The 18,343-nt window shown below is 35.7% G+C and overlaps 1 protein-coding gene across 1 annotated transcript in view; it reads left to right on the top strand.

Moving 5' to 3' along the window:
- The window catches only part of DTWD2 (DTW domain containing 2), a 95,918-nt gene that overhangs the window by 44,144 nt on the left and 33,431 nt on the right, over nt 1-18,343 (top strand). The window contains exon 4 of the mRNA XM_035310671.1: nt 15,934-16,123. Within this exon, the coding sequence (XP_035166562.1) occupies nt 15,934-16,123 (190 nt within the window). The remainder of the gene's footprint in view (nt 1-15,933; nt 16,124-18,343) is intronic.

An 18,343-nucleotide genomic window follows, 5' to 3' on the forward strand; every position in this document is an offset into this window, starting at 1 on the left:
AGGTTTCTTATTCCCTTACTTAATCTGTTTTACATCTGGTTTATTAATTCCTTGATAGGGAGTAGCTCAATTTTGTTTTGTTTTTACAATTCCTCAGTGAACTGAGGTCTGGTCTCAAAAGGTAAGGGTCTGCAGTGCTTGAATAATGGAAATTAATGCATTAGAATCTGCATATAATTCAACTTGCATATGCAGTTGTATTATGTACGTATGTGTTAGGGTAATGTACTAGGTAGCATTTTTAGTATATTGTATGTCTGAGGTTTTCCAAGTGCCTTTAGCATGCAATTACACATGCAGCAACAAGTGTAGCCTGAATCAAATCTGGTCACGATCATGTTAGCATGGGAACACTGAATATCTATCTTTTTCTTTCTCCCTCTGCTTCACTAAGTTTGTTGCTTCTGTGTAAGAACTATTTAATACTGAGTTATATTCAAAAAATAACACTTGGAAAGTATTTTGATGGACTGCTCATTAAAGAGCCTATAAGAGAGGGTCTTAAATGTTTTTTCAGGGTCCTGAGGTTCTGACCTGAGCAGTGCTAGCAGTAAGTTTAGGTGTATGCAAACATCTTTTGGTGGATCTTTTTTTCCTGTGGGTTATGTTTGCCTTGAGAGTACTCCAGGAAAGAAAGACTGCTGGACTCCAAGTGGAATAATAAAGTTGCATGGTAACAATGATTAAGGTAATAAATGGGAAAACATGCCCATTTGTTCAATATGCTAGCACTCTAGGAAGGAAGATCAAATCCCAAAGTCTGTTCAGTGAAATGTGTTCAACAGTAAGTTTGATGCACAGGATCTAAATTTCAATCTCTGAAAATGCACAGAAAATGCAATATATTATTGGTAATATATATGATATAGTAAGCAAGGGCATTGAAAATACTGAAAAATGCAGGGGCAAGGCAGAGGGGTTGCTAGGACAATTGTCTCAGTTACTCTAGGTCAGTTCTTTCAGAGTACAGAGTTACTGTAGTTTATATAGCCAGATGAACCGCATTCAATGTGTGACTTGTGAAACCCTAACTACAAATGCATTTACATTTGAAGAGTATCTACTAAGAAACTCTTAATAAAGATGATACTTTGAAAAAAAAAGAGAATGGAGAAAAAAAAAGTGTTTTGATGTCTTTTCCTGGGATCATTCATAGGATATTCTCTAACAATTGCAGTACATTTTGTGACTGAACAGTAGATTTGCTACTCACTATGAAAATATTAGGGTGAAAAAAATGTAGAGTCTCATATTCGTGAATAAAATATCACTACTGTGATTCATGTTCTTTTTAGGCTACTAATAAACTTTTTGTAGGTGATTGTTCTTGAATAGTATTACTGTTTTTTCCGCTCAACAGGAAATTCTGACATATTTAACGGCAATAACAACTGTATCTAACAAGCCTAACATGTCAAAAATTTGAATTACTTTAATTTGATATCATGGCTATATAAACAACCATGCCTCTACTGCTTTTGAATTTCATTTTATTCTTTGCTACAGCTTGGGAGGAGTGGTCTCAACTTTTTCTTTCCAGTAAAAAGAAAAAATATAAGTCTTATTTTCATACCTCTCTTTGAAAATAGTCATATATCTGTAGTTTTCTAATTCTGTCCACTTTGATTAAATAACATCCTCTAATGAATAATAACTACCAGGAAAACTGATGCAAATAACTCTGCATCTGCCACCCTATCAGTGGCAACAGTGGTGAAGCAATTACATGTTTACTTGCATTGCTATCTGAAATCAAGGTACAGAAATGTCCAGTACATTCTGTACAGCATAGGTGCTAGCTCTGCTACAGTAAAGTAATTTTGACTAGAAATGAATAGGGCCACGTCGGGAAACAAACAAACAAAAACTACAACTAGTATTGACGTAATTTAGTGCAACTTTTTTCTGTTAATTTTGTAAAGCTTTCTGTGCTAATTAGATACTGTAGATAGGGCACTTTTCTTATGTTTGTTGATGAATAAAATTGTTCTTACTGTATCAATTATCAGCTAATCAAGTCCTACCGCTTACCAAATAATTTAAAACTATTTGGAGGATGTGGTTCCTTTATTTGTTCAAGCAGACTTCCTTGTTAGGCCTTATTCATGTCCTTCTTTGTGACTGTGTTTACTAAACTAAATTTGCAGCTTTTGTTTCTGTATCTCAAGGTGTAGCTGCAGCCAGAGATTTGAAATTAATGCTTATTTAATGTGCTTATTTACTTCTGAAACTACTTGACCATATCAAATTTCAGATTCCTCCCTATAATTTGGGTAACATTTTCTCTAGCTACTGTTGCTTTGAATTTGCAGCCTTCAGCTTGTCTGTTAATCCATAGCAGTTCCTCTCTGCCGCTCTTTCCCCTTCACATTCTTCTTCTGCCCCATCCATGGGCTGCAGCGTGGAGATCTGCTCCATGTGGGACCCATGGGCTGCAGGGGGACAGCCTGCTCCAGCAGGGGCCTCTCCCTGCAGGGGAACTGCTGCTGCCTGCCTGGAGCACCTCCTGCCCTCCCGCTGCACTGACCTTGGGGGCTGCGGGGCTGCTTCTCTAATTTTTCTTTCCCTTCACTTCTCACTACATTTCTGGTGCTTGTTCTTAAACACATGTTCCCTGAGATACTCTGTGTGGTGCTGGGCCCAGCCATGCCAAGCAGTTGGGGCCACTGGAGCTGTCTGTGTTTGGCACAGGCAGCCCCCACCCAGCCGCCCCTCATGGATCAGCCCCATGCCAGCGCCAGGCACCTGATCCCAACACAGCATTATGAACTTCTGCTAATGTTTCTGTTCTTCCATAATATTCTGAGATTATTTCTGATAGTAGTAGAAGGAAAAAGATTTGATTTTAAGGGTTTAATGTTGCTTTATGCAGAGAAGGAACTGAGCAATTGATCACAGTGACCAATGTTCATGTTTCTTGAGCTTTGTAGGAATAACGTGATAGTCTACACTAGTCTGCACAGGATGATTCCTCTGAGCCCATCACAGCAACAGCTTTGTGAGTTAGTACCAAAATTTGCATTTTTTTTTTTTTTTTAACATTGAATAAAAAGTGGAATCTATCTAGCATTAGTAATTTTTGTTTGTTTCATTTGGACAATCATTTGAAATCATTTGTTACAAGTACTTCATATTAATAGGGAAATGGATTGCATTAGCCCAAGTTACAGATGAGAAACAAGCATGTTACCTTCCTGATGCAAAACACAGAACCTTTTTAGAGAAACAATTGTGTATGTAATTTGTTTAAAGCGATGTGACATTTCTAGATATTCTAATCATAGCTGATGTTTGAAATGTGCACTTTACTTCCTGGACTTCAATTCCTAAATTGCTTGGATATTTTTGCTGTATTTAGAAGTTGTGTTCTGGTATTTTTTTTCTCTGTACAATTGTCTGTTTTCTTTTCCTCTCATACATTGGGCTCGAATTAAGGTATGATATGAACTTTCCGTGTAATTCTAGGACTATAGCTTTAAAAATGTCTTTTCCTTTTTTTTTTTCCTTTTTTCTTTTTTTTCTTTTCTTTTTCCTCTTCCTTTCCTTCTTCTTTCCCCCTGAGTTTATAGAGTAATGTTTAGAGATTTTTTTTCGCTACCAGAAAGAGTGTAAGATTACTTTTGTCTCAGATGCCTTCTATTTCAATTTGGTCCTCCTTCTCAAAACAAGCACTTTAAAGAGGTACTGGCTTTTAGGATATTCATGGTTGACATACTAAAGTGTAGCAAGTGAGTTACAAATAGTGTAATAGAGATATTAAAGAAGAATGTTTAACAGAAGTTTTACAGCCTCAGAAGGGAGGGTCTTGTTACATAAATTAAGGTTTTCAGATGTTTAGAAATGCTAATGGGTGGCTAGGTTGTGTTGCATAAAAGGCATCTTGAGACAGTAGAAAACCCACTACAAAAATCTGTTAGCATTACTGCAGTTTCTCTGGCCACCTTTCTGACTGATTCCCACATGCTGTTTGAGAGAGGATTAGACCTCTTAGTCTGGATGTTTGTTGTATAGCAGAGAATTGTTTTGGCCTGTGATTGCAGCTTCTAGACAATGCTATGTACTACTCTGTGTTATTAAAAACTAGGTTTCTCCACAGTTAATTGATTAAAGAAACTGGGTATAACTTAACCAACATTGCTGCTGCTTTTCTGTGAAAAGAATATTCATTTTCGTATATTTGTTCTCTTAATTTTTAAAACGAAGCAGCCATAAAATGTTTTGGTAAGTTTTAGGTTTTATGAGCAGTGCATAGGAAGAGGTTACTAAATGCAGAGGAAAGGAAAAAAAAAGTCTCTCTTATTTCATTATTATTTTTTGTTTTATGATGAACTCATTTTGTTTAAAAAGTCATTAAATATTTGAGGGAATTAGAGGTTCACAAAGAGAAAACTTGCCAAGATAATGTCTCTGCTTTCCATTTCTTGACAGGACCTTACCTTTAGAATCATAGAATCATAACACTTAGAAGGAACCTTCAAGACCAACCAGTTCCAACCCTCCTGTCATGGGCAGGGACACCTCCTGCTAGTACAGGTTACTCAAAGCCCCATTATGCCTGGCTTTGAACACTTCCAGGGATGGGGCATCCACAACATCTCTGGGCAACCTGGTCCAGTGCCTCACCATCCTCTGAGAGAAGAATCTAAGCTAAATTTCCCCTCTTTAGTTTAAACCCTTGTCGTATAACTATCTGACTGACCAATAAGTTGCTCTCCATCTTTTTATAAGCATCCTTTAAGTATTGAAAAGCTGCAATAAGGTCACCTCAGAGCCTTCTATTCTCCAAGCTAAATAAACTCAGTTCCCTCATCCTTTTTGCACAGGAGAGATGCTCCAGCCCTCTGATCATCTTAGTGGCCCTCCTCTGGACCCACTCTAACAGATCCACAGCCTTCTTGTGCTGGGGTCCCTGGACCTGTATGCAGTACTCCAAGTGGGGCCTCACAAGGCCAGAGTACATGGGGACAATCCCTTCCCTCAACCTGATGGCCACTCCTGTGATGATGCGGTTCAAGATTCAGTTGGTACTCCATTCATTTCTAAAAATAATCTGCCTGTGTTACCAAATATGACTGTTGGCTTGAAAACTAGGTAGGATGCTGTATCAATGTGCGTTCATGGGTGCTGATGGGTTTGTGGGATAGAGGCTAAAATATTAAGCTCTTAGATTATAATAATATATAAAGAATTACATAAATTAAAAGTATTTTTTGTAGAAAACTTCAGCCTTCTTTTTTGTCTGGTGATTGGAGGATATAGAGGAATAATATATATATTATTCTGATTCGATTCCTGGCTTGTATGTTCATATGATTTTCTTTTCAGTGTTTTTCATTTACAGCTTAAATAGATGTACTTCAAGTAGCTGAATAAATATCAAGCATGCTTCATAAAATAACATTTTATGTGGATGTATTGATTTTCTGTTGTATTGTGACTGTGTATGTTGAGAATACATGTAGTAAATACCATGATGCTAGAGATGATACAAATACTAAGATAAGTGCATATCAATTAAATATGAAAACAAATTTATTGACTTAAAATTTCAAATCATAAAAATGCCCTTCTACTGCTAGATACTCTTCTAAGTAACTATTAGTTAGGACTGTTACAGAGTAGGTGGATATTTATTTTAAATCTCTAAATCAAGCTGTAGGAAACGGTACTTCTCCGTGAACTGCAGTTATAACAAACTATATTTTCTGAAATAGTTGCCTGCAAGCTGCCACACTACCATATTTTTTCCTCTTCATCCATTCCACTGCAATCTCTTGGATTAATGCATTTTTTTAAAAATTTGTTTTCACTGAGAATGATTCTTGTGATTCATGCACAATGAATTTATTTATTTATTTATTCTTTTTCAAAGAGATGTTTTTGGTTTCATAGTGACATTCCTGGAGTTCCATTTTGACCATTGATTGCTCTCAGTTGCGGTGGATGACTGCTAGCTCTTGTTAATGGGGACATCATGAAAGAACTAAATGTAGCCTTTTCCTTTAAAAAAGACAAAAAAAAAAAGGGAAGAAAACAGTTAGTGTTTTGATTGTAACAAAATTCATAATTGTGTCATTATCTTCATGCATATTGATTCTGCATAATGGAACAAGAACTGAGAACAATTCAGAATTATGTGCACTTAGAAATAAAAAAAAGATGTTTCAAGCTGGAAGAGGTAAATAATACTAGGTAGAAAATAAGTTTTTTATATGTTGAGATTGGTTAGAAAACATTTTTCTATGAGTCTGCTAGTAATCAAATAATACAGACAGGAATTAATTGTCTATTTATAATATTTTTGTTTGAATTTAAGGCCAACACACGAGAAAGGAGAAGTAAGTGGAAACAGGAATAATAAAAGACATAGTAAAAAGAACCACTATTCTTTTTATTTAGTTGATTAAATGTTTCAGGCCAGCTCCACTTGCAACAGTAGTATGAAACATATGTTGTATGGTCCCTGTACAGACAAGCTTTTTTTGTTTGTTTTGTTTTATTTATGTTTCTGCTGTAAAAGCTAATGTTATTTGAAAGTGTTAGTAATGGCGTTTATTACTCTGGGGTATTTATCAGAGTTTTCACTAGGAAAGTATTTTATGTACAGGTTCTCATAGATTAAAAAGAGTCATTTAATCACCTATATTTATATCCATTTTCCTTAGTAAATTGCAAAATATTTAACTGTAAAATTACAGATTTCCAAACCTTAAAACCACATTTTGTGATTTGATCTCATAATTAAAGTTAATTTACATAACTGCTTTGTTTAAAAAGGGGAAAAATCCAGACTACATTGAGACTAAATGCCACTTACCTACAAAAAAAAGTAGTGTATCTTTTATGAAAACATCAGTTTTCTCTTTCTCTGCATCTCTTATTCTTCAGTCCTGATCCTGGGAGATGGCCTTGAAGAGTAGAGGTTATAGAGGGTCATTGCCTTTATTTTTATTAATTTAACTACCTTATGTGAGTCAGGGAGATCAGTATTTGTGCAGTCTTCCAACTGGAGAAGTGTGAAAAGGGGCCAAGACACCTGTTTATGACTAAGGTGAAACAACAACAATGATGAGAAAAACTGAGAAGGTTCTATTACCCTGATGGTTTTCCACAGATAATAAATTAGCATCCATTCTATAATGTTACTACCATTTGTGACTAAATGGCAATGTTGGATTTTTTTTTTTTTTTAATAGAATGCTTATGTTTGGCACTTGCAATATTTAATAGATCCCAGTTGAATTAAAACTACTTACAGAGTTTCAAAGAAATTGCTTATGGAAGTGTAATAAAAATGTTTATGATATTACGACTGGATTATAATGAGATAAGATAGTGCTTAAATACACATCTCAAGAGCATACATCCCAGAAATAATGAAATGCTACTTATTTTAAGTATCATCATGAGAACTTATAAATTTGCTATCACAAAGTGGTTGGATACAATTCAGCCACAAATGAAAGATCAGAATATTTCTGCTTAGCAGAGGTTGTTATCAGAGTAAATGGATTATATGTTCTTACAATGCTTGCTGCATGCTAAAACAAAGGCTGAACAGTGGTCTTCATGAGATGCAAGTATTGCAAGTTCATGACCATAGTTGCACCTTAAAGCACATTATTTTAATCACATCATCTTTTTGAAATTTGCATTAGCAGTCCATCATGGAAACATGGGTAACAGATAAGAAATTTTATATTGATATATTTATAGAAAGAGAAAATTATGATAGATTGGTCTAATTTGTAATTATTCAAATAATATGTTAACTGGATTAAAGTTGAATACTACCACTGTAGATAATACAAATTTGTTTTACCTGTTAATTCCAGCATTTTTTAAGTTCCACAAACTGCTAATGAAAACTCAAAAACTAGTAATATATACAAATTCCAGCAGTGAATGTTAGTAGGAAAATGAGTTGTTGCGCTCAGGTGTTGAAACACAAGAAGTATCATCATGCATGTTTGCAAGATAATCCTTCAGTATAGTTCCATTACTTAAAATCACTATGTTTAAGAGTACTTAAAAGGAAAGACCAACACTAGCACTTGACATTCATTATATATAGCTGAACAGTTGGAGAAGTACATCTGGAAATATCCTGAGGATGTCACTGTTTCTCCCTTATGGAAGTGAAATCCACAGTATATAGACATTGTATTAATATGGTTGAGCACTGGAGAGCCTGCAGAAATCTCAGTGGGTTTATTTAATATGTGAACTTAACGTTGAACATTGTTACCACTGGAAAATTTTAGATATTTTTTTTCCCTCCCATTTAGTTTCAAACCTTATTGCTGCAGTTACACTTATTTCTTTTTCTGTCCTCTGTAGACATGCAGAATAGGTTATTTCCTTCCCCTTGTGTTTCTGGAGACTATTAACTAGGTTTTCCTTTGGCCTTCTATTCTCTGAAGTATCTAACATCTGCTTATTCAGATTCTCTATAAAGACATCGATCCCTCTTGCTGTTTTCATTTTTAGACCTTCTCCAGCTAGTTGACATTCTTTTTTTTCTTTCCTATTTATTTATTTATTTATGTATTCCCCACAGGAAAAGATACTGTGTTTTAACTGCATTAGACTAGTTTTTGATGTGGCCAGTATCCTTATGTAAGGAGCTGACTTGTTTATTGGTGCCTTTTGTGTTACATGATTCCATTGAAAAGGGCAACTGTGGAATTTGTTTATTCAGGTTCACCTTTTGTTGATTTTATTTATTGTTCTTTTTCCTCTTAGTTGCAGACCGATGTAGTTTCTTTATTTTTTTCTCTCTGTTTCTAAATTTGCTTATTTTTTACCTAGCTTTCATGTTACTTAGACTTATGCTTTTATAACCATCTTTAGTATCACAGTAAGTATTGTCTGTTACTTTTTCATGTTTACTTATACCACTTACAGTTTTTGACATTAGCAAAGAGTTCATGACTTAGCTAGTATTTTCATTGTTATTTTTCCATCCTTTGCATTTCATCCTATTAATTTGTGCTTTCTTGTGTCGGAAAGGTAATACTTAATACTTGAACTTTTTTTTTTTTTTTTTTTTTTTTTTCATCCTACATTCATACTTAGTGTTAGTCTTGTTCACCAACTCTGTGAACAACGGTGGTTTAGTTTCTCACAGAGTTACAGAATGGTTGGAAGGAGATCTCTGGAGATCACTTAGTTCAACCTCTCTGCCAAGCAGGGACACCCAGAGCACACTGTGCAAGATGGCGTCCAGGCATGTTTTGATTATGTCCAGAGAAGGAGACTCCACAACCTCTCTGGGCAACCTGTGCCAGTGCTCTGTCACTGTCACAGTAAGAATTCTTTTCTCATAATCAGCTGGAACTTCTGTGTTTCAGTTTGTACCCATTGCCTCTTGGCCTGTCACTGGGCACTGCTGAAAACAGTCTGGCTCCATCCTCTTTACAGCTTCCCTGAAGATATTTGTACACATTGATAAGATCCCCTCTCAGTTTTCTCCAAGCTAAACAGGCCCAGCTCTCTCAGCCAATATGACAGGTGCTCCAGTCACCTAAGCATTCCTCCACTGGACTCGGTCCGGTAGCTCCATGTCCCCTTTGCACTGTGGAACTCAGAACTGAACACAGTGCTCCAGGTGTGGCCTCACCAGGGCTGAGTAGAGAGATCATGTCCCTCAGCCTGCTGGCAACACTCTTCCTAATGCACCCCAGCATACTGTCAGCCTTCTTGGCCACCAGGGCACATTGCTGGCTCATGGTCAGCCTGCTGTCCAACAGGATTCACAGGTTCCTCTCTGCAGAGCTACTCTCCACCAGGTCAGCCTCCAGCCTGTATTGGTGCTTGGGGTTATTCCTCTCTAGGTGCAGGACCCTGCACTTGCCCTTGTTGAACTTCATGAAGTTCTTCTCTGCCCAATGCTCCAGCCTGTCCCTTCTCTCATTTTTTTCTCTCATTTTTTTTTTTTTTTTTTTTTTTTTCCCTCCCCTCCACAATATTAAGAATTAAGAACTCGGGTAAGAATTTGCCATGGCTGGGTTGGAACGTTACAGATCTGTACATGTCTTGGTTTTTACCGGAATGAATGAGTTGTATATATTTGTAACTTCACCAGAGATTCACGAGAACTTTATTCTTTTGAGATTTTTATTTAAGGATGTGAGATTCATGGCTTCAAAGTCTTAATCATAACAAATCTACACAAAGCTTTTGATAACTGCTGATAAGATGTTAAGAGTGCATGAATGCATGTGATTTAAAATAAATGAAGGATTAACTCAGTTGATATTTTTCATGGCTATTAAATAAACACACAACAATTTTGTACATTAAATTATTCACCCTGTCCACTTCTTTAAGGAGAAAAGTTATTTGCAAAATAGCATAGAAAGAGAACTGATTCTAAAGCCCATTAAGTTTGGCAATACAGTACCTAAATTAAGAAATGAATTTCTCATTTTCACTTGGCTAGGAGTTTATACCATTCTTTTGAAGCCTTTAAAAGTGCTGGGGAAGAACAAACTGTTCTTTTTTTTTTTTTTTTTTTTTTTTTTTCATATATAACAACATTCTCTTTCTTTTTTCCCCTGACTGACACAGAGTTCTAAATTCTTTAAAACTTCTGATCTGTAGGAAGACAAGTACTTCTTGTTTAGAAGTTCAACTTCTCAGTCACCTCTTAAGATTTGGTAGCTTCAAAGAGTCTGCCATCATCATGTCAACTTTCCTGACTGAACTGGAAGGTAAAATTAAAGTCCTCAATTCTCTGAAGTTAGTCATGCTTTACACTAAGAAAGACTTCTATAAAGGCACAACGGAAAGGTCTAGGACAAATGATGTGGAATAAGATGTAACTTTCTCTCCAGCACTGACCAGCAGCCACACTGCACTCATGCTCTTCTTCCCCTCCCATTCCCTTTACCATGTCCAGCATCATCATTGTCTTTGACATGTCTGCTGGTATTAGGCCGCAGTTGTGTTCAAGTGTTTGCAGATGAGCTATCAAAGACAGCAGGAAATGTCAATGTCTTGAACACTGGTGAGAAGGTGAATTGTTCCTGGATCCAAGTTATAATAAGCTAGTAGGCAAACTTGTTTGAGGAGATATTTCTTAAAGAAGGCTTTGCTGTGAAGCATGCAGTCTCACTGCCTTGTCTGCAGCAGCTGCTGCCCCCAGCACAAACATCCCCATTCTTCATCTGTACTGCCAAAGCTGTGTGTCTCAGTGATAGGCATGTTAGTCACAAGTGCTGTGAAAGCAGTGGAGTACTGCATATCAAAAGATGAGAAGCAAGGCAAGAAGACCCCACTTCTGACTGTGGGCAGCTGCTGGATGATACAGTCATCTGTTTGTTCAGGAGCTTGGAATGGCTTATGCCTGTGCTCGTGCTTATTCTAACTTGTCTGTGTGTTCCTAACGTGCCTCTCTGTTTCTTTTGGGTTTCATTGCCCCATGTTTACAAGTCTAGATGAACAACAAAACTGTGATCATGAACTTAAATAAAATCAGCTAGATTAATAAAAAAACAACAACCAACCAACCACCAGCACCATCACCAACAAAAAGCACAATACACAGAAACCTAAGAAAACCTCACCCTAAAGGTTAAAAAGCTTAAAGAGTGGCTACAAGCCTGCTAAGCCTGAGTGAGTCTTACTCAATTCCTCAGATCTTTTACCTGTTTCATACACTTGGAATCAGGGATGTCTTCCTAAGACGTTGCTTAGCTACAACCCAGTACAGCGTGTAGCCTGAGATTTCTATCTAGTTATTCTAAGTAGGGCAGTCTGGACAGTGCATATAAGCAAGTGACCCATTGCTGACCTCGTGACTCTGCCCTTGTTTAGAGGGAAAAATTAGGTGGGGATGAAAAGCAAAAATAAATTTTCTTTTGTAGCATCGCACTGAGCTATTTCTGTTGGGGCTCTAAGAAATTTCAAAACTGGCAGATATTCTTTAATATTCCTTGAGTTGTAATGAATACTAAAATCTATCTCAATGAAGTTATCAGTTATCTCCTACATTTTTAACAAGACAGACTATTTGTCTAAAATCAGTCTTGTGCTTCAACAATGGAACATACTAATGGTATTCAAAAAAGTATGAAGATTTTTATTTTTATTTTTTTTATTTTTTTGTTTGTAGTCGGATTATATGCACTTACTTTTAGAAGTAACTCTCTGTGAAGATCTAATTGAAATCTAATTCTTAGTCTTTTATTTCATGCTTTTGTAAATTTAAGCATGCAAGATAAAGCTTCTATAGAAAAAAGCTGTACTGTGAATGTGGATCAGGTTTTCGAAACTGCTCAATAGGCAAAAGCTCTATTTCAGCATTACAGTGAAATGACTAATTTTTCACAATTGTTTCCTGTGAGTTTCTTTTAAAAACATCTGCCTCTAGTAGAGAAAATCGTGCCTTATACAAGTACTCATAAGTAGTTTGTGATCGAGTATACTGTATCACAGTGTTTACCCAAAATAAGCGTATGAGAAGCATATTATTGCTCAGTGGCTGTGAAAAGTGGTAAGTGGTATATGCCATACCAATTTGATGAGTTAACAGCTTCATTCTTATTTAAAAGTTACAAATTCAATATTTTTCTGAGACTTATACTGATCTCTTATGCAGATTTCTTATACTGATCTAATTAAATGCATCGGAAGGATGCAGATATTTTCAGGGGCAAATTCTTAGTTATGGTGTCTGAGCAGAAAAAGTAATTGTATTATATATCATCAACAAAATAACAGGAAACAAAGCCTTAAAACCCAAGCAATTCAAAACCTGCAGTGGAATTAATGTAACATATGTGTATAGAGATACACACACAAAAAAATAGATATTGTTTGAACTTGCAAGTTTGTCTAACAAACCATGTCCCTTTCTAATCTAAGCATTAGACATTTATGTTTAGGTCATTATTTCTATGTTTATTTTACATTTTATGATTGGAAGAGACATGATTTAATAAAGCTACTGACATGGACTACTGTAGTTCTGTAACTGTTTGTGTGAGCCACAACCTGCAAAGATTTGTGCAGCATATATTTCTGAGAACCTGTAACTATGAAAGGAACAGCTCTCTGCATGTGCTCAGTGTCACTCCAGGATTAAGTCAGTGGATAATAAGCTCTTTGAAGATACCAGTTATTTCCAGTTTCTAAAGCACTGTAGATTCTTATGGCAGTGTGTATAGGCAGCCTTCAAATCCAAGGATAAATATGTGGGACTTGCATTTTGAACCATTTCCTCCTTTGCTTTTGCATACAAACTGTTGTGAGATTAAATAACTGGGATTTTTGGAAGAATATGCATCAAAAGCTGTCGCTTCCATGTGAACTGTATTGCAAAGACTCAGACTTTAAAATAACATTCATATTTCCTAATGCATTCTTTTTTGTGAACTTTTAACTGGGTGTTCATTTTTGCTCCTTGGAATCATCTTGGATTTCTATTTTTGGCAGTGATTTGAAATACTTCATGTACATAATTTATTCTTTTACCATGTTTTCATCCTTTTTGTTTCTTACATTAGTATGGAACTGTATGTACATATGTATGTATGTATGGTCTTTAAATTATTTGTTGGGAAAAAAATTAAAGATAGAAATAAGTAATTCAAAATATGCAACTTGTGTGCCCCCCATAAAACATATAATAGATAAATTTAGCCATGAATTGAATTAAAAGAAATTTTGTGTATTTGTACAAAGCACAGTCTTTTTGGCAGTTCTTGAAAACTAGGACTAGTAGTCCTTGAAAAAGCAAAACATGACTTGCAGTGCTGTTGAATTAAAGAATTCATTATTTTCTCCTGCCTTCAGAGCTGAATTTCAAAAGACAGTGTTTTCTTCTTACTAAAGACAGTGTTTTCTTCTCACTATTGTTTTTATTATCTTATTATTATCTAGGGGTTGTTAACTATTTGAAACCTCTGCAACCCTGAATTAGGACACTTAGCTCTTCTGAGGATTTAGGTTCTCAAGACTGAAATTAGTTAGACTGAATTATTCTGAAATTAGTTACCAATTTTGTAGATTTAAATCTTGAATGCAAGGTAGCTTATAGTGAGATACCACTTGCCTATGGTTTTGCATAGCATGATTTTTCGTTAAGCTAAAGTGATACCAAGTTACTGTAATGTAAACTAGGTTTAAAAATACAGTGGGCAGGTAAGTTTCCATGTAGTTTTATTTGTCACAGACTCATCTTACAGATTTCTTGTCTCTGTTTACACTTTTTACTGTTTATTTTGGAGGAAGAGATTGTTACTCTTTTTTTAGTAAATACTGTTGACAGTAATTAAACATGTAGTGTTGAATCAAATCAATTTGGACAGTTTGCTTGGGAACTGAAAATGGTCAAATATTGGAGTACAAGATCTGGACATATTGGTACACTGAATTCAATTCCTCTTTCATTTTTGATGCCTCCCATATGGCCTTATATGAGTCTTAAGCTCGGAGTCTCAGTCTAAGGCACTACAAATGTGCCTGAACCTAATACTGATAGAATTGTGTTTTCACATATGTCCCCAGAGAGAGATGATGGAGTGAACAGGTTTGAAGTACACCTCATATATGTCAACTCAAAAAACATACTAAGCATTGCTTTAATCCCTAACATTTTCCCTGTTCCCTTTTCCTTTTTCCTGTCTTGTATTGCCCGCGCGGGGGGGGGCGGGGGGGGGCGGGGCCGCCCGCGTTTCTTTGTCTGTCTGTCTGTCTTTCTGTCTAGTACGGAAAGTAAGAAAGAAGGTTCTTGCTTGAATTTTAGAGAAGGGATGCAGGAATCTAACTTTCAGGGCTTAAAAGCTGTGAGGTCACAGTGTCAGCTGGAGTTTGTCTGTGTGAGCTGACATCTCTACATCCTGCCTGTTTTGGAATATGTTCTTGCTCTTAGTGATACTTGTGATACTTAGTGATACTTGATAAGTAGTACGGATAACCTACTCTGTGTGCTGGCTATACCTAACCTCATTCTAATTTTAGTTTTTAATAATTCTTATTTTCTCTGTTCTGGCTTCCCTTGCCACATCGGAGCATAGATAGTCAGTCACAGATAGACATAGTCAGTCACATGCTATTTCAGTTGTTAATATTTTCATGCTATTGCTGTTTCCTCCTACCACATCAGTCATTCTTTATAATCTCTGAAGTACTATGAAGTATTAATTTCTTATTCTTTTTCACATGCTTTAGTCAACTCTTGGTTTGCATTTCTTTCTGCTCTTGGAATTGAGGCAACCGTGAAAACAACACCGTGACACTGCTGAAATTGATTTAAGACAAGTAATACAGTGTTTGTTACAAGACCAGCTTTTTCTCAGATTCTCCCTTGCCAGCTTACTCTGCTAGGCATTTTTAAGGCTTTTGGTATTACTTAAATGACAATCCCCTCATAGGTTTTATAAACTAACTTAGTGTGTCTTGCAAAAACTCCAGGATTTTTTGTGTACGTTATGTGAATGCTTAATAGACAATAGCTATGCGTCTAATTCCAGTGCCACATTTACAGGCCAACAAAAAGGAATAAAAGAATGTATATGTTTTGGGGCCATAACTGTAGAAGTAGTAATAAAAAAATAAAATTGAGGAGATTGTGGTACTTCTGTGCTTAGCACTTGAACAAATTTTACTAGAATACATATGATAAATTTTAGTAAACAATTCAAAACATCTTTTGTTCAGATAGACATTAGAGGATGTTCTCAGACTTAATGATCGAACTGATTACTTTTGCGGGTGTTATTTTCCTTCTTCATAGGAGCTGAGGAGGGACCAACATCTTTTCTTGATGTGTTGGATAGAGGGATTGCTATCTGCGTGATGGACCTTTCTTGGAAAATTAAATAAAATTTGGAGAAGATTAATTGAATTTAGTACTGTAATCTGGAAGAATTTACTTGTCATGGAAATCTTTAGTAATTACTGTCATTTTGTGTATGTGCATTGAAGGTACCCTGAGTTAGCAACTGTGTGCAGAAATCCCAGTACTCTTATTTTGTATCCTGGATCTGAAGCAACCAATTTGGAAGAAGTCACGCTGGGGTCTTCCAGTCCACCAGTTATGATAATCATTGACGGAACTTGGAGTCAAGCTAAAGATATATTTTACAAAAATTCACTCTTCCGGCTTCCCAAACAGGTAAGTTGTAATATAAAAATTAAAAATGTGTGTATAATAAATACTTTCTGATCAGCTAGAAGGAAGTGCAAAGTGAAATCATAGAATTTTTTTTTCCTTTTCAAATGGAGCCAGCTTACAAGGAAAGGAAAACTTGAACAACAACAATAACAAAGTATGAGTTTATGAGAAAGTTGTCTTTATAAATATTGCTCTTTTCACTTTGTCATTTGATATTTTTTTGAATTAATGCATCTAACTTCAGTGTATCATATTTTGTTTGCAAAATTGAAAACCAGCTTATGTCAAATTTTTTTATATGAGGTGTTAGACAATGTGCAGTCAATCATATAATTTTTTGCTGCATTGCACTAATAGAGAAGGTGGAAGTAGAAATTTGTAGTCACTTAAGAAGAGACAGTCTTTTTCACACATTTAATCTCCACTGTATTTACACTTCTCTGACTTGTGGTAGATGTTCCTTAGAATTTAAGCAGAACAAATAATGGCCATGTGGGCTCGTTTGTTTGCATGTTAGGAACATCAACACCCACTCTGCTGTCCTTTACTTGAACTGTCAGTAAGATTTAAGCTGTAGTTATACAACTATTGCAGCTCTCTCTGCCCTTATAAAAATACCTTAGATTACAATGTAATGTTAATAACATTAATGGGTGTAGGTTCCTTTCACTGCATGGTATAGCATCACTATTCAGGGAATTTTTTAGGGAAGAACTGAATGAGTCTTTGGCACAGGAATCTTGAATTTGAAGGTAAAACTTATGTAACTGAGTCACTGCCACTGAGGAATTTTTTTGGCTATTATTAGTTTGAACTCAATTATATTTATGTTATATAAACACATCAAGCAGTACTTCATTATGCCCTACAATGGTCTGTCTGGGTTAAACGTCTAAATTTAGAAATAAATCTTAGAATTTTACGAATAGATTTTCTATACAAAACTCTCATTTTGCGTATTTGTAGTTTTGTGTCTGTGTTGTATGTCATTCATAATCAACTACTTCTAAATCCGGAAGTTTGATAATTTTATTGGTTTGATTCTTTGTAAGTTTCTGAAAGGAAATGTAACTATTTTTTAAATACGTTTCATCATATGCCTGTCAATGGAGCATGCTAACACTGGTCAAACCTTTATATTTCTACTGTGGCTAGAACTTGTCTGCAGTACTGTAGGTTCAAATTTGTCTGAAAATCAAACTGATGTCTGAAGTTCAATGCTGCCCTTGCCTTAGGGTTCCTGTTGTGTTGGTTCTTACAGCAAGGTTCTTGATTTTTTTCCTCACCAGTTCCTTTACATTTGTAGTGATATAGAAGTGGTGTGGTACAGCATGTCTCCTGGAGGGCTATATGGCTTATGGCACTCTGTAAAAAAAATACGCACAGCACCTTGAACTGTCAAATGCAGTGGAAACAGCCCTTGTGTTAGACTTGTGTAGGTCTGTGTTCTAGTTCATAGCTTCCTTGCATTTTTCTTGTTTATTATGCTTTTTTGAAACTTCTGTGGATTGCAAGCTTTTCATCTGAATTCTCAAATGTGTGGGTGTTCTGAAGTATGTTTCCATCAGCTAGCTCTGTTTGGCTATCCAAAATCACATGGAGGAGTGGTTTTGCTACAGATTAAAAGAAAAGACAGCATTTTCTCTTAGATACCATGCTATCTACAATAACCTGTGAGATATTTATCCCCATATATCTCTATAATAGTGTGGTTTGGAGGGAAGATTTTCAGTGTTTATTAGAATACTGGCTGCTTGGTCATATAAACAAAACTTTTATTTTTATTTCTTAAATATGTCCATGAGACTGGGATTTTCTGTCCAGGTGTAATTGGTGACAAAATTTCTTTTTCATTAAGGGGTGTTATGAAATTACATTGTGGAAAAAAAGATAAATACTGGCATTTTTAATAATGGAAAAATAATTCCTTCATTGTTGGATCACCCTTTTGTCAGTGAAAAGCTGACTGTTACTTCTGGGTACAAACCAGAGGCAACATGCAAATTTATAAAAATCCAAGCCCTTGTTGACTATGATGTTAGAATAGTCTAAATGGAATACTGTTAGTCAACATGCTGCTAGTTCAAAAAAAGAGCTATGACTGAAACTACTTAAGTTGTAAATAATTTGCTTTAGGGAATGAAATCTGTTTGATATCAAATCTGGGAATTGCTTTTAAGGTCTTAGCAATCAAGTTATATTGTTGTAAATGAAATGGAA

The sequence above is a fragment of the Oxyura jamaicensis genome, chromosome Z, assembly GCF_011077185.1.
Source record: "Oxyura jamaicensis isolate SHBP4307 breed ruddy duck chromosome Z, BPBGC_Ojam_1.0, whole genome shotgun sequence".
Classification (NCBI taxonomy): Eukaryota; Metazoa; Chordata; class Aves; order Anseriformes; family Anatidae; genus Oxyura; species Oxyura jamaicensis.